The sequence below is a fragment of the Lepidochelys olivacea genome (assembly GCF_965140295.1).
Source record: "Lepidochelys olivacea isolate rLepOli2 genome assembly, chromosome: 7".
In the NCBI taxonomy this organism is placed as follows: domain Eukaryota; kingdom Metazoa; phylum Chordata; order Testudines; family Cheloniidae; genus Lepidochelys; species Lepidochelys olivacea.
Genome location: NC_140417.1, coordinates 39,133,722 through 39,153,773, shown reverse-complemented (window position 1 = coordinate 39,153,773; position 20,052 = coordinate 39,133,722). Strand labels below are relative to the sequence as shown.

General features: G+C 45.0%; 1 protein-coding gene across 5 annotated transcripts in view; it reads left to right on the top strand.

Annotated features, from left to right (window-relative positions):
- The window catches only part of ATG7 (autophagy related 7), a 270,223-nt gene that overhangs the window by 98,761 nt on the left and 151,410 nt on the right, over positions 1–20,052 (top strand). The window contains exon 18 of one of the 5 annotated variants that reach the window (XM_084634640.1): positions 8,340–8,480. The exons of 3 other annotated variants lie outside the window; for them this stretch is intronic. In XM_084634640.1, the coding sequence (XP_084490766.1) occupies positions 8,340–8,387 (48 nt within the window). In that variant the 3' untranslated portion in view covers positions 8,388–8,480. Of the gene's footprint in view, positions 1–7,403; positions 7,452–8,339; positions 8,481–20,052 lie in introns of those variants that run through there. One more of the 5 variants, XM_084634632.1, reaches the window with a different exon arrangement.

The following is a 20,052-nucleotide window of genomic DNA, read 5'->3' as shown; positions in this document are numbered from 1 at the left end:
AAGAAACCCTTCTTGTTACTTTTAACATCTCTTGCTAGCTGCAACTCCAGGTGTGATTTGGCCTTCCTGATTTCACTCCTGCGTCCCCGAGCAATATTTTTATACTCTTCCCTGGTCATTTGTCCAATCTTCCACTTCTTGTAAGCTTCTTTTTTGTGTTCAAGATCAGCAAGGATTTCACTGCTAAGCCAAGCCGGTCGCCTGCCATATTTATTGTTCTTTCTACACATCGGGATGGTTTGTCCCTGTAACCTCAGTAAGGATTCTTTAAAATACAGCCAGCTCTCCTGGATTCCTTTCTCCCTCATGTTATTCTCGCAGGGGATCCTGCCCATCAGTTCCCTGAGGGAGTCAGTCTGCTTTTCTGAAGTCCAGGGTCCGTATTCTGCTGCTCTCCTATCTTCCCTGTGTCAGGATCCTGAACTCGACCATCTCATGGTCACTGCCTCCCAGGTTTCCATCCACTTTTGCTTCCCCTACTAATTGATGGGAGGCCACCACTGTTGGCAGAGCAAAGGAAATGGGTGGTGACATGATGAGATAAGAGAAGCACTTTGGAGGTAAGGACCAGAAGTTTGTTTGGTGTTAGAGAAGGGAGAGGAAGTGGAGGGTCTTGAAGAAGGCAGTGAGATGATCAGATTGATTGATCTAGGACAGTGGTTCTCAAAGTTTTGTACTGGTGACCCCTTTCACATAGCAAGTCTCTGAGTGTGACACCCCCCCCCTTGTACATTAAAAACACTTTTAAAAATATATTTAACAGCATTATAAATGCTGGAGGCAAAGCGGGGTTTGGGGTGGAGGCTGACAGCTCATGACCCCCACATGTAATAACCTTGCTACCCCTGGGGGGGTCCCGACCCCCAGTTTGAGAACCCCTGATCTAGGAAGATTATTATGTCAGCAGCATTTTGAATGGATCTGAAAGGGTCAGGATTGCAGGAGTAAAAAGAGGAGATGAGGGCCTGGATAGAAGTTTTGTCAGTCTGGACACAGATGAAAGGGTGAGTCATGGAGGTGTTAAGAGAAAAGCATCATGGTTTGACTAAAATCTTATTGTGAGGGAGGGCAAAGTTAATGATGCCCAGATTAAAAGAGGAGAAAGGGAAATTTAGAAAGATAAAACTTCCAGTTATTTTATATAAAGAAAAAATCAAAATATTATAATACAATAATGCAATTAATTTTATATACATAAAATACAGCATATATTTTAATATGAAATTTAATTTTAAATATGATCGGGCCTCAATTAAGAGGCTTTATAGTGTGTGCCCTTTCAGTGCTATGGGTTACTCAAAAATATGGGACATTATAAAGAAATTATCCTTCTGTAAGATGGTCTTGTGGCCTTAGAAGCTGACTTATAAATGCATATTTACTATTTAATAATGACTTTTAAAAATCTACTGATAATGCATTTATTAGTTATAAGTAATCTCCCATTTTATTTTCCCCAGATCTTTTAATATACTACTGTTTCAGGCTTTGCAGCTGTATTATTAATTTTAAAAAGCTTAAACATCACAAAAGATTAAAACATGATGTGATAAAAATGAACATCTAAATATGAGCAAGTTTGTACATCAGTGGTGGACATGGGGACTCTGGATATGGATTCAGTTCCGGACTCTGTCACAAATTCCTATGTGATTTTTAGGGCCAGATTTAGAGGTATGTACAGTGTACTGTATGGATAGTGCCATGCACAGAGAGATTCCATCCCAGTTGGGGAGGGGAAGAAGAGTTAAAAGTACTAGTAGCACTGTCTAGTTAAATTCTTAGGCCATCAATTTTAGATGTCATGAAAGGGTTTCCTGTAGGTGAAACATACAAGGAATCCATTTTAGAGATGGGACAAGCACACTAGGTTCCTGAGAACTTTACACACACAGGCATAGGTGAAGGGGGAAAATATTGTTGGGGGAAGGTTGGGCCAGGCTGGGAGAGACCTAGAGAGTGGGGTTCGAGGGCAAGCCTGCTCCGCACTCACCCCAGGCAGCGCTGATTCCTGTCTCATGGGGCTGGGTCCAGCTGTATCCGGACCCAGTGCAGGGGGAGGATTGGAGACCGAGCCTGTCCCACACTTACCCTGGGGTAGTGGCTGCTCCTATCCCTTGGAGGTTGCAGAGTGAGCTTGTCCAGGACTCATCCCAGGCAGCAGCAGCTCGTCTCCTGTCCTGTGGAGTTGGGCCTGGGGATTGCAGATTGAACCTGCACTCACCCTGGCTCCTGGACCTGGTGCACTGGAGAGCTAGCTTGGGCAGCAGAAATTCCACATGTTCCCCAGTGCTGGTGTGGCCCTGGCTCCCCATTCTGACACACTGGCTCTTGTCACTAGGAAGAAGCTGGAGGAAACCACTATAGTGTCATGTTGCACATATCAGGGCATGCAGACCTGGACATGCATGGGGGCAGGGAGGAAGAGAGCCAGGCAGTTGGGGAGTTGATATGTAGTTCGATTTGGAGGGGCTCGGCCCCCTCTAGCCCTAGCCACCTGCTACCTATACATACAGGGCAAGTTTACACAAACAGGATACATTAGTAACTTTAAAAATGTTTTCCTTCTCTTCTCCCAATCCCCTAAACTAAGGATTGGAATCTGAAGCAATCTCATAGTAGGATAAAAACAGCCAAACTTGGCAAGACACCTTTGAGGACATGCTGTATAGGAGGTTAATACTTTGTTTGCTGTCAATCACACACCCAAAGTAATCTACTTTACATTTAAATATTGACATTTATGAACACTTACAACCTGTAAGGAACAGACAAAACATTTTCAAATGGCTACAGATCCTTCCCCCCAACTCTAAATCAAAGTAACAATTTCTCATTTAGATGAATTTTTAACATAAAACATTTATACTTACATGAGCTGAGAATATTTTTTCCACACTGATTGCTTTCCTTTTAAATATTAATTACAGGAAAATAGGGAGGCAGTTATTTATACATATGGTATTTTCAGTAATTGGGCACCAGCCAAAAATGATGCCATAGCTGGCTCTTGGTCTATAACCATCCAACTATTTCAAAATAACCCCCTCAGGCTTGCACCTGGACTGCAGTCCTTTTCAGAAACTTAATTTTATGAATGAGATCATAAAAATAGTATAATGTATGTATGTAGGTGTATGTGTGTGTTTGTGAGTGTGTACTCAAACTCACTCTCATCCATAGTGGTGTGGTATGATGATTTTATTGGCATAAATTTGGGATGGTCACAGTTCAATGAGTGGTGCGGTCATAAGTTATTTATGCAAGTCATCATTAGTGATTTCTGATAAACTCTTCTATCACATCATGCATTTTTATATGCCCCCCACATGTTACAGTAACCGATTTTACAAATGTTTCAGTTCTTCTTCAAGTGCTTGCTCATGTCTATTCTACGTTAGGTGTGCACATGCTGTGTGCACTGTTGCCAGAAATTTTTCCCTTAGCGATATCCGTTGGGCTGTCTCAATTGCTCTCTGATATCAGGCGCTTATATGACAATATAAGGGGCACTACCTGTCCCACACTCCCTGAATTCATTCTTATTGCCCATGACGGTCACTAGAACAAATCCTCTTGCTTTGCCAAAGTGTTATTCAGTGGTTTCTCTTCAGCTTAGTTTATTAGTCTTAGTTTTAGTAGTAGTATAAATATTGTAAATAGTATTAGTGTAGATAGACCCTTTAACGTAGAAGGACTCCCTTCGCCCCTGGGGCTGGGCATGCCCTGGGCTTCAAACCCTGCACCTCCTGCGGCAAGCCTCTGCCGGTGAGTGACCGACACTCCAGTTGTCTGAAGTGTCTGGGAGAGGCTCATGTACAACAGTGTTGTGATATCTGTTGGGACTTCAAGCCTCGTACAAAAAAAGACAGGGAGGTTAGACGAAGGGCTATCTTAATATAAGCCACACTTAGCTTGGTGTCAGAGCCAAGCTGATCGAATCTGGCACTGAGCACTTCAGCTTCAGTGCGAAGTGCCCTTCCGGCACCGTTGGTTTCTCGGCGCCATTCTCCATCTCCGATACCGAGAAAAAAAGATAAGAAGAAATGGTCCAAGTGGCTGTTCTGGAACCTGTGGGGCTTTCCCCCAGTGCCAGGACTGCCGTCCAACCGTTCCTATTCAGTTGTGTCCGACTTTGGCACCAAACCCATACTCTGGTACTGAGCTCAGTAACAACACGTAAGACAATGACCTGGATAACATCCCCCAGGCCCAAGAGGAGGAAGGCCCCCCACCAGTTCAGGCCTCTTCCTTCTCCTCCCCAGATGAAGCTGTCTTGGGACCGAGCAGCTTGCTGCCCCAAGATGACTTTAGAGTCCATCAGCATCTTCTAAAAAGGGTGGCTGTTAACCTGGGGCTGGAGGTGGAGGTACTAAAGGAGTCATCACATAGCCTCATTGACATTTTGGCCACAGCAGCCCCATCCAAGGTTGCCCTACCTGTCAACAAGGCTGTTCTAGGTCCGGTCAGGTTCCTGTGGCAGATTCCATCTTCTCTCCCTCCCATGGAACCTTTGAAGTTGCACCTGAGGGTACTATATCAGTTCCCACATAAGATCCTGCCCCCCTTTTTGTTTTCTGACAGACTCTCTTACTTCAGCCCAGCAGGATTCCTCATCACCTCAGACTGCTGGGTGCGGTGGTGGACGATTTTCAGTTTTCTTCCACCCCTCCCTCTCACCATCCCATACCCATCCCTGTTCTGGGACCCTTCTTACAAGCAACTTTTAGCCCAAGAGGTTCAAGCCCTCCTGCAGATAGGAGCTGTTGAAGAGGTGCCTCAGAACTTGAGAGGGAAGGGGTTTTACTCCCAATATTTCCTAATCCTAAAAGCCAGAGTTGGTCTTGGACCTATCCGAGGCCTGTGTTGTCTCAGCGGTTATCACAAGAAACTGAGGTTTCACATGGTCTCTCTGGCCTTCATCATTCCCACCCTGGATCCAGGAGACTGGTACACCACCCTCGACTTCAAAGACACCTATTTCCACATTTCCATCTTTGGAGGCCACAGAAGTTTCCTCAGGATTTTCATAAACCAGACCCATTATCAGTTCACCATCTTTCCCTTTGGTCTGTCTGCAGCCCCTCGGCTTTTTATGATATGCATGGCGGTAATAGGAGACAAGGCGTTCAGGTCTATACATAACTGGATGACTGGTTGATCAAGGTTCCGCTCAGAGGCTCAAGTGAAGAACAGCATGAGCCTAGTCCAAACCACCTTCCAAGCACTGGGCCTATTAATAAACAAGCAGAATCAATTCTTGTTCGAGAACAGAGTTTATCAGGGCAATGCTAGACTCAAACCAGGCCAGAGCCGCCTTTTCAGAGGCTCAATTCCAAACAATGTTAGATCTGATATCCAGGGTCAAGGTCCACCCTGTTATGACAGCCTGGTTTTGCCTCAGACTTTTGGGTCACGTGGCCATGTGCGTTTACATGGTACGGCATGCAAGATTGCGCCTCAGACCCTTGCAGACTTGGTTGGCCTTAGTGCTTAGGATTCCCGCCCTGGTCCTCGCTTACTTCAACTTGTGGAAGGACCCCTGTCAGTAATTATGAGTGTTCCCTTTTTAACCCCCCAGCCTTCTTCAATTTTGGATGCATCAGATTGGCGTTCGATCACCTTGGGGCCTGTGGTCCCAGGAAGAGCTTTTCTTACACATAAATGTCAGAGAGCTCGGGTCTCGGAAATCAGGGCCCTTATATCAGAACCACTGTATGTAGTGTTCTTTAAGGACAAGGTTCAACTGCACCCCACCTGGCGTTCTTTCCAGAGGTTATCTAGCAGTTCCATAGTAACCAGGCTATTTTCCTGCCAGTTTTCCTCCCAAAACCACACAGGAATTCATAGGGGTCCTTTGGACATTAGACAATCCCATGCTCTCTACATTGAGAGGATCAAGCCTTTCCATAAATACATGCAACTCTTTGTGGCAATAGCGGATAGGGTGAAAGGCCTATCAGTTTCAGCCCAGAGAATCTCATCCTGGAGAGTCTCCTGTTTTCATGCATGTTACGAGTAGGTGGACATCCCTCCTTCTGCCATCTTGATCGCTTATTTTATGAGAGCTCAGGCCTCTTCAGCAGCGTTTGTGGCCCAGATCCCAATCCAAGACATCTGCAGGGCTGCAACCTGGTCGTCAGTGTTCCAATCCTCATGTCCATGAATTCTGAGCCCACCTCCTTCGGTACCAGGGCTCAAAATCCAAAAGGCAAGAACCCAACTTTGATTACTTTTTAAAATCTATTTCTTTTTAAGCCAAACTCACTATTTCGGGGGACCTGACTCATGATTTTTGAACACCTACGGATGGCAGTATTGCAGGAGTGCAAGGTGATTATAACCTAAAATCCCTGCTCCATCTAAAGGGCAGTAGCTGGCTGCCACTGTATGAAAATAAAGTATCCTTTTTATAACATTGCACCCACTAATCTGTCACCCCCCAGACTCCATTCTCCCATCCAAAGCCACAAGCAGCCTGAAAAGGCTCTTTTACAAGAATAATCAAACTCCACAGAAGTGTTTCCTCCTTCCCCATCAATATTGCACCTGCCTAAGGCCGAGGAAATGTTCAGTCTTAGACAAAAAACAGATTTTTCTAGACATGAAAACATCACAGCTTTAAGGTTTGATATTTCCTGTTACTGCAGGGCTAGAAAGAGAAGTGTCATACTATTGGAAAGAGAGGATTCCGACCTCTGGGATCCAATGGGATCCAGAACTTACTTCTAGAAAAGCTATCCTATGTCATTTTAGAGCTTTTCATGGCTTCCTCTGAGACTTGTGCAGTTAGCCTCTTGGTAACTAAGGTATTTGGATTTATAGGCAGATGGATATGAAAAATAAACCCAAGATTTTTAAAAAAACAAAACCAAAAAAATGGATACAAACCTTTCCATAACTGTTGTTCTTTGAGAAGTATTGCTCATGTCCACTCTACGTTAGGTGTGCACGTGCTATGTGCATCATTACTGGAAATTTTTCCCTCAGTGGTATCTGCTGGACCAGCTCCAGCACCATTTGGTGCTGTGCGCTGTTGGCCCCACACCCTCTCAGTCCCTTCTTGCTGGATAACTCTGACCAAGGGGCAGGACAGTGGGTTGTGGAATGGACATGAGCAACACTTCTCAAAGAACAGTTATAGAAAGTTAATCACCATTTTTTTCTTTTTCGAGTGCTAGCTCATGTCCATTCCACATGTCGCTTCTCAGTGAGTTAACATTTATAGTAATCTTAAACATAATTATATATTTGAAAACATAAAGCATCATGGTACCTGTTCTGGCTAGCTGACTTGCAGGTGCCTGCAAAACCTGCCAGTTTGTATAATTTTGTCTGACAAAATGTAACTTTCTGTGACCTTCTTTTCTTGAAATGGTTAAACTTTTTTCTATTTTTTGTAGGAGGGGTGGGAGACAGACAGAGGAGAGTTATAACAAAGGACCAAGACAAGTTCTTTACTCAAAACCGGTATCTGTTATTTCGAGCACAGCCTTAGAAAGTGACTTACAAACCCAATTTATGATTTAATAATGACTTTTAAAAATATAACTAGTAAATCCATTATCAGAAGAAGTAATCTCATATTTTATTTTCCCTGAAGCTTTTAATATACCATTGTTTCAGGCTTTGCAGCTGTATTATTAATTTTAAAAAAAGCTTAAACAGCACTAAAGATTAAAAAATGATGTGATAAAAATGAACATCTAAACTTGAGCCAGTTTGTGCATCAGTGGCAGGCAATTAAAATCAGCAGCTTGTATTTCATATTTTTACTTAACCATATGGTAAATATGATTATATGATATAGTACAAGAGACAGAGATTCTCTGATTGGATCTCTTTCTATCCAAGAGTTCAGACTTCTCTGTGAAACAGACTGTTAAAAGCATCTAATACCACAGTTATACATCTGTTTTGCATTTCAAAACAAGCTCTTTTACACTAAGTCCCCTATATTATTCCCCTATCATCAGATTCAATTCTTCTACTTTAGTAAAGAGACTGGAATATAAAGTACTGCTAATAAAATGTATAAGTTTCAAAAATAGTTTCGGTACTAGACTAATTAATCCTGGTGGTTATGCAGATCCACAACTTTTTATTCGATTAAAGAGCCATCATGTAAGCAGCTCATATGAGGCCAAAGCTCTGCAAAGTGAAGACTGGAAGGGAGGGTGTCTCATCAGCCTAGGAGAAAAGCTACAATCATCAAAGACACATGCAGATGCATTTGAAAGGGAAATTATTTTAAAAGATGGTGGATCGCTCTAACTCTGATAGTGGAATGGACGTGGAGTGCAAATAAGCATGCTACTTTGCTGGTCCCTCTTCTACAGGGGTCTGAAGAGGAGCGTGCTGTGTGGGAAAGAAATCGGAAGAAATAGAAGAAGAAAGGAGGAGGTGATGGGATAGTTCCATAGTTTCACAGTAGCTCATATTGGTGGACAGAAGAAGATGGTCTTTTTTTTGGTTGGTTGATTGATTGAGAGTGCAAAAGTACCTTAATAATAATAAATGATAATAATAATAATAATAATAAAATAATAATAATAAATGTCTATTTCACCATACAGACAAACCAGCAACAAAATATTTCCATCAACCATCGAAATTTACAGATATGAAAGTGAGAGAAATGCTGCTTGAGAAATTGTTGGTTTGTTTTAAGGATATTTAAAATAAACATCAATATTATCTGTTGAAATTATCAGAGAAGAAAATAGAATTTGTTCAGGCCTACCTACCACCAGTCTGAACTGAACACAAATGAGGGATTGTGAGAACTTCAGAAAGAAATTACGGGAAGAAAAAAAACAGCAGGGGAGAGGGCAGAAACATAAGTTGAGGGGCACTTCAAAAGTTTACTCTGTAATATTTGGTGGGTGAATAAAGAAGACACCCTGGCATCCCTCACTTAGGGAGTAAATGGACAGTGAATTTGTTTCATGAAAGTGGGATCTCAGCCGGGCTTGGCTGATAATGGCTCAAGGGAACTTTGCGTGAGATAAACTTCTTTTGACAGGAGGTTAGCCTGTTAGTTAAGTTTAGTCTCTAGAAAGTATGTTATGAGTTTGTTTTATATGTAACCATTTGTTTTATATGTAACCAAGAGCTATTACTCACTATCATTTAAATTCTTTGATAATAAACTAATACTTGTTTTCACTATAAATATATCTGAGTGCTCTGGTGTTAAGCAAAATGATGATCCTGCGTTCACTCTTACAAGCTGGTGGATACTGTTCCTGTAGGAACAGCAGGCCTGGTAATACCGTGAGTATTCCGTGGCTAATCATTGAATTGTAGGGCTGGAAGGGACCTTGAGAGGTCATCTAACTCAGTCCCCTACATTCATGGCAGGACTAAGTATTATCCAAACCATCCCTGACAAGTTTTGTCTAACCTGCTCTTAAAAATATGCAACGATGCAGATTCCACAACCTCCCTACGCAATTTATTCCAGTACTTAACCACCTGGACAGGAAGTTTTTTCTGATGTCCAGCCTAAACCTCTCTTGCTGCAATCTAAGCTCATTGCTTCATGTACTATCCTCAGAGGTTGAGGAGAATAATTTTTCTCCCTGTTCCTTGTAACAACCTTTTATGTACTTGAAAACTGTTACCATGTCCCCTTTCAGTTTTCTCTTCTCCAGACTAAACAAACCCAATTTTGTCAATCTTCCCTCTTAGGTTATGTTTTCTAGACCTTTAATAATTTTGTTGCTCTTCTCTGGACTTGCTCCAATTTTTGTGCATCTTTCCTGAAATGTGGCACCCAGAACTGAACACGATGCTCCGGTTGAGGCCTTATCTGTGTGGAGTAGAGTGGAAGAATTATTTCCTGTGTCTTGCTTACCACAGTCCTGCTAATACATCCCAGAATAATGTTTTCTTTTTTGCTGCAGCAGCAAACAAAATGTTTTTTTTTTTTTTCAACAGTGACTAATATTTAGCTTGTTCCTTTATAACCCCCAGATCCCTTTCTGCAGGACTCCTTCCTAGGGAGTCATTTCCCATTTTGTTTGTGTGCAACTGATTGTTCCTTCCTAAGCCCTGGTCTACACTAGGACTTTAGGTCGAATTTAGCAGCGTTAAATTGATGTAAACCTGCACCCGTCCACACAATGAAGCCCTTTATTTCGACTTAAAGGGCTCTTAAAATCGATTTCCTTACTCCACCCCTGACAAGTGGATTAGCGCTTAAATCGACCTTGCCGGCTCAAATTTGGGGTACTGTGGACACAATTCGATGGTATTGGCCTCCGGGAGCTATCCCAGAGTGATCCATTGTGACCGCTCTGGACAGCACTCTCAACTCAGATGCACTGGCCAGGTAGACAGGAAAAGAACCGCGAACTTTTGAATCTCATTTCCTGTTTGGCCAGCGTGGCAAGCTGCAGGTGACCATGCAGAGCTCATCAGCACAGGTGACCATGATGGAGTCCCAGAATCACAAAAGAGCTCCAGCATGGACCGAACGGGAGGTACGGGATCTGATCGCTGTATGGGGAGAGGAATCCGTGCTATCAGAACTCCGTTCCAGTTTTCGAAATGCCAAAACCTTTGTGAAAATCTCCCAGGGCATGAAGGACAGAGGCCATAACAGGGACCCGAAGCAGTGCCGCGTGAAACTGAAGGAGCTGAGGCAAGCCTACCAGAAAACCAGAGAGGCGACCCGCCGCTCCGGGTCAGAGCCCCAAACATGCCGCTTCTATGATGAGCTGCATGCCATTTTAGGGGGTTCAGCCACCACTACCCCAGCCGTGTTGTTTGACTCCTTCAGTGGAGATGGAGGCAATACGGAAGCAGGTTTTGGGGACGAAGAAGAGGAGGAGGAGGAGGTTGTAGATAGCTCACAGCAAGCAAGCGGAGAAACCGTTTTTCCCGACAGCCAGGAACTGTTTCTCCCCCTGGACCTGGAGCCAGTACCCCCCGAACCCACCCAAGGCTGCCTCCTGGACCCAGCAAGCGGAGAAGGGACCTCTGGTGAGTGTACCTTTTAAAATACTATACATGGTTTAAAAGCAAGCATGTGAAAGGATTACTTTGCCCTGGCATTCGCGGTTCTCCTAGATGTAGTCCTAAAGCCTTTGCAAAAGGTTTCTGGGGAGGGCAGCCTTATTGCGTCCTTCATGGTAGGACACTTTACCACTCCAGGCCAGTAACACGTACTCGGGAATCATTGTACAACAAAGCATTGCAGTGTATGTTTGCTGGCATTCAAACAACATCCGTTCTTTATCTCTCTGTGTTATCCTCAGGAGAGTGAGATATAATTCATGGTCACCTGGTTGAAATAGTGTTTTTCTTCAGGGGACACTCAGAGGAGCCCATTCCTGCTGGGCTGTTTGCCTGTGGCTAAACAGAAATGTTCCCCGCTGTTAGCCACAGGGAGGGGGGGAAGGTGGAGGGGGTAGCCACGCGGTGGGGGGAGGCAAAATGCGACTTTGTAATGAAAGCACATGTGCTATGTATGTAATGTTAACAGCAAGGATTACCCTGAAAGAGTGTAGCCACTGTTTTATAAAATGTGTCTTTTTCAGTACCGCTGTCCCTTTTTTTTCTCCACCAGCTGCATGTGTTTCAATGATCACAGGATCTTCTCCTTCCCAGAGGCTAGTGAAGCTTAGAAAGAAAAAAAAAACGCACTCGCGGTGAAATGTTCTCCGAGCTCATGCTGTCCTCCCACACTGACAGAGCACAGACGAATGCGTGGAGGCAAATAATGTCAGAGTGCAGGAAAGCACAAAATGACCGGGAGGAGAGGTGGCAGGCTGAAGAGAGTAAGTGGCGGGCTGAAGAGAGGGCTGAAGCTCAAATGTGGCGGCACCGTGATGAGAGGAGGCAGGATTCAATGCTGAGGCTGCTGGAGGACCAAACCAGTATGCTCCAGTGTATGGTTGAGCTGCAGCAAAGGCAGCTGGAGCACAGACTGCTACTGCAGCCCCTCTGTAACCAACCGCCCTCCTCCCCAAGTTCCATAGCCTCCACACCCAGACGCCCAAGAACGCAGTGGGGGGGCCTCCGGCCAACCAGCCACTCCACCACAGAGGATTGCCCAAAAAAAAGAAGGCTGTCATTCAATAAATTTTAAAACTGTAAACTTTTAAAGTGCTGTGCTTAAAATGCTGTGTGGCATTTTCCTTCCCTCCTCCACCACCCCTCCTGGGCTACCTTGGTAGTCATCCCCCTATTTGTGTGATGAATGAATAAAGAATGCATGAATGTGAAGCAACAATGACTTTATTGCCTCTGCAAGCGGTGATTGAAGGGAGGAGGGGCAGGTGGTTAGCTTACAGGGAAGTAGAGTGAACCAAGGGGCGGGGGGTTTCATCAAGGAGAAACAAACAGAACTTTCACACCGTAGCCTGGCCAGTCATGAAACTGGTTTTCAAAGCATCTCTGATGCGTACCGCGCCCTCCTGTGCTCTTCTCACCGCCCTGGTGTCTGGCTGCGCGTAACCAGCAGCCAGGCGATTTGCCTCAACCTCCCACCCCGCCATAAACGTCTTCCCCCTACTCTCAGACATTGTGGAGCACACAGCAAGCAGTAATAACAGTGGGAATATTGGTTTCGCTGAGGTCTAAGCGAGTCAGTAAACTGCGCCAGCGCGCCTTTAAGCGTCCAAATGCACATTCTACCACCATTCTGCACTTGCTCAGCCTGTAGTTGAACAGCTCCTGACTACTGTCCAGGCTGCCTGTGTACGGCTTCATGAGCCATGGCATTAAGGGGTAGGCTGGGTCCCCAAGGATACATATAGGCATTTCAACATCCCCAACAGTTATTTTCTGGTCTGGGAATAAAGTCCCTTCCTGCAGCTTTTGAAACAGACCAGAGTTCCTGAAGATGCGAGCATCATGCACCTTTCCCGGCCATCCCACGTTGATGTTGGTGAAACGTCCCTTGTGATCCACCAGAGCTTGCAGCACTGTCGAAAAGTACCCCTTGCGGTTTATGTACTCGGTGGCTTGGTGCTCCGGTGCCAAAATAGGGATATGGGTTCCGTCTATGGCCCCACCACAGTTAGGGAATCCCATTGCAGCAAAGCCATCCACTATGACCTGCACATTTCCCAGGGTCACTACCCTTGATATCAGCAGATCTTTGATTGCGTGGGCTACTTGCATCACAGCAGTCCCCACAGTAGATTTGCCCACTCCAAATTGATTCCCAACTGACCGGTAGCTGTCTGGCATTGCAAGCTTCCACAGGGCTATCGCCACTCGCTTCTCAACTGTGAGGGCTGCTCTCATCTTGGTATTCATGCGCCTCAGGGCAGGGGAAAGGAAGTCACAAAGTTCCATGAAAGTGCCCTTACGCATGCGAAAGTTTCGCAGCCACTGGGAATCGTCCCAGACCTGCAACACTATGCGGTCCCACCAGTCTGTGCTTGTTTCCCGAGCCCAGAATCAGCGTTCCACAGCATGAACCTGCCCCATTAGCACCACGATGCATGCATTGGCAGGGCCCATGCTTTCAGAGAAATCTGCGTTCATGTCCTGATCACTCACGTGACCGCGCTGACGTCGCCTCCTCGCCCGGTATCGCTTTGCCAGGTTCCGGTGCTGCATATACTGCTGGATAATGCGTGTGGTGTTTAATGTGCTCCTAATTGCCAAAGTGAGCTGAGCGGCCTCCATGCTTGCCTTGGTATGGTGTCCGCATAGAAAAAAGGCGTGGAACAATTGTCTGCCATTGCTCTGACGGAGGGAGACTGACGACACGGCTGTCTGTCTGTCTGTCGCGACTGACGACACGGCTTACAGGGTTGGCTTCAGGGAGCTAAAATCAACAAAGGGGGTGTCTTTACATCAAGGAGTATTTCAGGCAGGACTTCACGGAGGGTTCCAATAAGAAATGGTGCACCTAAGTTATCGTTCTTATTGGAACAAGAAGGTTAGCCTGGCCTCTGATTGATACATGGCTAGATTTACCTCGCTGCACCTTCTCTGTGAGTGACTGCAGTGTGACCTAGAGGAATGAGTCCCCTAGACAGGGGAGGGAGGGAAGCAAATGAGTACAAAACAAATCTGGTCTATTTCTTGTTTTGATCCACTCCATCTATGTTTTACATCTTTGGCTGGCAGCAGACGGTGCAGAAGGACTGCATGCCATCCACATCTCATGGCTGCTCGGCAGAAGATGGTACAGTACGACTGCTAGCCATCCTCATCTCTTGCCTGCCTGGCAGAAGATGGTACAGTACGACTGCTAGCCATCCTCATCTCTTGCCTGCCTGGCAGAAGATGGTACAGTACGACTGCTAGCAATCCGTATCGCCTGCCTGCTCACCATAAGATAGTTCAATAGGACTGACTGCAGGACTAAAGAGAATGACCTGTTCAAGTCACTCCAAATTTAGTCCCTGCGCCCATGTCTGTCCAGGTGCTCCCAGCCGACGTGGCCAGGAGCACCTTGGACATGACGATGACGGCTACCAGTCGTACTGTACCGTCTGCTGCCAGAAGGCAATGGGTTGCTGCTACTGTGTAGCAAAGCCGTACCGCGTCTGCCAGCACCCAAGAGACATAGGGTGAGCGGGCTCCATGCTTGCCGTGGTATGGCGTCTGCACAGGTAACTCAGGAAAAAAGGCGCGAAACGATTGTCTGCCCTTGCTTTCACGGAGGGAGGGAGGGAACGGGGGCCTGACGATATGTACCCAGAACCACCTGCGACACTGTTTTAGCCCCATCAGGCATTGGGATCTCAACCCAGAATTCCAATGGGCAGCGGAGACTGCGGGAACTGTGGGATAGCTACCCACAGTGCAACACTCCGGAAGTCGACTCTAGCCTCGGTACTGTGGAAGCACTCCGCCAAGTTAATGCACTTAGAGCATTTTCTGTGGGGACACACACACTCGAATATATAAAACCGATTTCTAAAAAACCGACTTCTATAAATTCAACCTTATTCTGTAGTGTAGACATACCCTAAGTGGAGTACATTGCATTTGTCCTCACTGAATTTCATTCTGTTTTCTTCAAGACCATTTCTCCAGTTTGTCCAGATCATTTTGAATTTTAATGCTATCCTCCATAGCAGTTGCAACCCCTCCCAGCTTGGTATCTTCTGCAGACTTTGTAAGTGTACTCTCTGTCATTATCTAAATCATTGATGAAGATATTGGATAGAACAGACCCAGAACTGATCCCTGTGGGACCCCACTCAGTATGCCTATCCAGCGTGACTGTGAACTACTGTTGATTACTTTCTGGGAATGGTTTTCCAGCCAGTTATGCACCCACCTTTATAAATAGCTCCGTCTAGGTTATATTTCCTAGTTTGTTTATTAGAAGGTCATGCAAGATGGTATCAAAATCCTTACTAAAGTCAAGATATACCCCATCTGCCATTTCCCTCCTGTCTATAAGGCTTCTTACCCTGTTGAAGAAAGCTACTGGGTTGGTTTGGCATGATTTGTTCTTGACAAATCCATGCTGTTACTCATCACCATATTATCATCTAGGTGTTCGTTGATAGTTTAATTATTTGCTCCATTATGTTTCTGGGTACTGAAGTTAAGCTGACTGGTCTGTGATTCCCTGGGTTGTCCTTATCCCCCCTTTAATAGATGGGTGCTATATTTGCCCTTTTTCAATGCTCTGGAATATCTCCTGTCTCCTATGACTTTTCAAAGATAATTGCTGATGTCTCAGATATCTCCTCAGCCAGCTCCTTGAGTATTCTAAGATGTATTTCATCAGGCCCTGGTGACCTGAAGACATCTAACGTATCTAAGTAATTTTGAACTCGTTCTTTCCCTATTTTAGCCTCTGATCCTACCTCATTTTCATTGGCATTCACTATGTTAGATGTCCAATCACTACTAACCTTTTGGTGAAAACTAAAACAAAGTCATTTAGCACTTCTGCCATTTCCACATTTTCTGTTATTGTTTTCCCCCGGTCATTGAGTAGCGGGCCTACCCTGTCCCTTGGTCTTCCTCTTGCTTCTAATATATTTATAGAATGTTTTCTTGTTACCCTTTTTATCTCTAGCTAGTTTAATCTTGTTTTGTGCCTTGGCCTTTCTAATTTTGTCTAATGATCTGCATACTGCAGCAGGGGCACTAAAAATTTTTGTAGTGAGGGTGCTGAGAGCCATTGAAACAAACTGTAAACCCTGTATAAAATGGAAACCATTCCAAGTCAAGGGGTACGGTAACACTACCAGCACTCCTAGTTCTAGCACCTATGAACAGCAGGGAATGCTCTGAGGACTCGGGGGGGTTGGTGTGTGCTTATTACTTCCTGTACAGAGAGCAGGGCCTGCAGAGGCATGGAAGATAGTGCTTGTGTTGCCAAAGGCTGGTGGTTTCAGGGAGTGGATGCATCTCATCACCACCTGCTGTCTCTCTCAACCCTCGGTATCCCTGGTGAGCGTCACAGTAATATATTTTAATAGATAAGTGTATATTTACATACCATATCTCAAATATTTGTCCTCCAGTAAAAGTCCTGTTCGGACCAATCATCCTGATGTCCTGAGAACTGTATTAGCAGCAAAGGAAATAATTCTAGTGAACCAAAAAAGAAAAACCACACCAACCATAGAGCTTTGGATTCCTGCCCTTTGGGACATCGCTAAACAGGAGAGAATTCCCTTTGTACGCAACAACAAATTGGGCACTTATTTAATCTGTAAATGCTTTTTGGAATTATGTTGTGATTAGCTGATGTCTGGACTGGATTTATTCCTGACTACCTGCAGAGTATGCTTGTGTGGTTTTTTGGCATGGGAGTTTGGGATGAGTAATTTTCTTCCTCAGTCTGTCTTCTACTTTCTTATTATGTTCTATAGCTACAAACACATCTGATGCTTCCACCTGAGGGCATGGGATATCTGCTAATAAGGATAACATGTCCTCATTGCATTTCTGTAGTACAGTGTATGTTGATCAGATACTGATGCTATGTCAGATACCAGTTGCTACCATTTCTCCCTTTTATAGTTTAATGTTTACTTATTTATTTTTAGTTCAGAAAACTGGTACAACTTTTAATTATAAAGGCTCTCTTGTGGTGATGAAATTTCAGGTTGCCTTGTGGATAAAATCCATGTGGCTCAAACCTCAGCTAACTGTATCTGAGGAGGAAGAACAATATTTGGAAGGGACAAATGCTAAGTCTTCCATGTTTGAGCTCAACCCAGCTCAAACATGGATGTGCTGGGAGAACTTCATGCCATAATCTCTGTTTTGGGTCTTTTTTCCTTCCTGACTGGCAAAGGCAAGTGGGTGGGAATTATAGAACCTTTAGTGGTGGAAACTGTCAGTGACACCTCTGAAGACTGTATGAAGTGTTGTTGTAGCAGTGTTGGTCCCAGAATATTAGACACACAAGGTGGGTGAGCTAAAATGTTGTTGGACCGACTTTTGTTGGTGAGAGAGAAAAGCTTTCGAGCTTATACAGAATTCTTCTTCAGGTAAAGACAGAGTGCCATTTAACTGGAGAAAGCATGTGCTTGGGCTCTGTATCTCCTGATGCTGACAATATAGCCGCCATTGACCACTATCTAATCTTCCATATTTGGTTAAGTTTAGGGACAAGTTTGTGGTAAGAGAACTTTGTGTACCTGGATACCTCTGACTTCCTAGATTCTTGTCAGTTGTGTTTCTGACCTGGGTACAAAATAGATACCATACTTGTCACATTGATTGACAGTCATCTTCTGGTGATGGATAAAGATCAGATGTTCAATTATTATGTTTTTGACACTGTGGGTTAAAAGGTGTTTAGTGTCTTGTTTCTGGCTGTAGTGGATAAGGCTGCTCTTGCATGGCTTTGTTCTTTTCTCTCAGAGAGCTCCCAGAGAACAATGTTGGGTGATAGCTCTTGAGCTTGGAGGTTTCTCTCTTGTGGAGTACCAACAGGTTCTGCACTGTCATCCCTCCTAATCACTCTGTAGATGAAGCTGTTAGCCAAGTGAGTGAGGACGTGCATTTTTATTTAGTGAGCAATGCAAGTTTTGTTACTCTCTTGCTTCAGTTCAGCTAGTGCTAAGAGTGGGTAATTGTCAGAGTCTATTTAAAATTAATTCTATTTTAAGAGTTTTAAAGAATGGCCAGAGCTTGGGATGGGCACTCTTTCATGTGATAGTTTATAAATTGAATAAATAAATATGGGCTGGGAATTTCAGGTGGAGTTTAAGGTGTTGACTTTGACCTATAAATAAATTCTTAAATGGTCTAGGTCTATCCTACCAGAAAGACCATTTTTCTTCCTTTGTGTGGTGCTACTACTGTTGAGATCAGTAGACATGGAGTTGTTGCAATGGCATTCTCTATGATAGGTTCCTTGACTTACCAGTTTCTTTTGGTCTAGTGCCTTGGGTTGTGAAACTTATAGACTCTATTCTTAGTTTGGTCCAAGGTAAAGTTTAATTTTCTGTTGTAATACTAGAAATATGCCAGTAGTCAATGAACTATTCAACTTAAAACATATTGTGTTAGCTCTTTTTTAGTTTTGTTGTTCAAAATCTTAGGACCTGTTACATGAATCATAGAATTATAGGACTGGAAGGGACCTTGAGAGGTCATCTAGTCCAGTCCCCTGCACTCATGGCAGGACTAAGTATTATCTATACCAGAGGTGGGCGAACTATGGCCCGCGACCACATCTGGCCCACGGGACCCTCCTGCCCGGCCCCTTAACCCCTGGCCCCACCCCTGCTGTTCCCCCTCCCCCGCAGCCTCTGCTCACTGCGCTGCCAGTGCAATGCTCTGGGTGGTGGGGCTGCAAGCTTTTGCTGGGCAGCACAGCTGCAGAGCCTCGGCCTGACCCGGTGCTCTGTGCTGTGTGGTGGCATGGTTGGCTCCAGCCGGGCGGTGTGGCTGCCTGTCCTGGTGATCTGGGCAGCTCGGCTGTAGTGCCGCCAGCCACTGGTGCTCCTAGGCGGCACGGTAAGGGGGCAGGGAGCAGGGCGGGTTGGATAGAGGGCAGGGGAGTTCGGGGTGGTGGTCAGGGAGCGGGGCAGTCAGAAGGTGGGGAACGGAGTTTGAATGGGGGCAGGAGTCCCAGGGGAGGCAGTCAGGAAGGAGATGGGGGTTGGATGGGGCTGCGGGGGGGCAGTCAGGGAGAAGGGGTGGTTGGATGGGGCAGGGGTCCTGGGGGGGCCCATCAGGGGAGAGGGGACGGGGTGTTGGATGGGGTAAGAGTCCTTGAGGGGGCGTCAAGTGGCAAGAAGCAGGGGGGATCGGATGGGGGCAGCGGCTGGGCCATGCCTGGCTGTTTGGGGAGGCACAGCCTCCCCTAACTGGCCCTCCATACTATTTCAGCAATCCAAAGTTGCCCTCAGGCCAAAAAGTTTGCCCGCCCCTGATCTAGACCATCTTTGACAGGTGTTTGTCTAACTTGCTCTTAAAAATCTCCAATGATGGAGATTCCGCAACCTCCCTAGGTAATTTATTCCAGTGCTTAATCAGCCTGAAAAGTTAAGAAATTTTTCCTTATGTCCAACCTAAACCTCCCTTGCTGCAATTTAAGCCTATTGCTTCTTGTCCTATCCTCAGAGGATAAGAAGAACAATTCTTCTCTCTCCTTCTTGTAATAACCTTTTATGTACTTGAAAATTGTTATCATGTCTTCTCTGTCTTCTCTTTTCCAGACTAAACAAACCCAATTTTTTTCAATCTTCCCTCATAGGTCATGTTTTCTAGACCTTTAATCATTTTTGTTGCTCTTCTCTGGACTTTCTCCAATTTGTCCACATCTTTCCTGAAATGTGGCTCCCAGAACTGGACACAATACTCCAGTTGAGACCTAATCAGTGCAGAGTAAAGCAGAAGAATTACTTCTCATGCCTTGCTTACAATACTCCTGCTAATACATCCCTGAATGATGTTTGCTTTTTTTTGTAACAGTGTTACAGGGTTGACTCACATTTAGCTTGTGATCCACTATGATCCCCAGATCCCTTTCCGCAGTACTCCTTCCCTAGGCAGTCATTTCCCCTTTTGTATGTGTGCAACTGATTGTTCCTTCTAAGGCCTGGTCTACAGTACGTGGTTATTTCAGAATTAGCTGAGTTACTTCAAAATAAA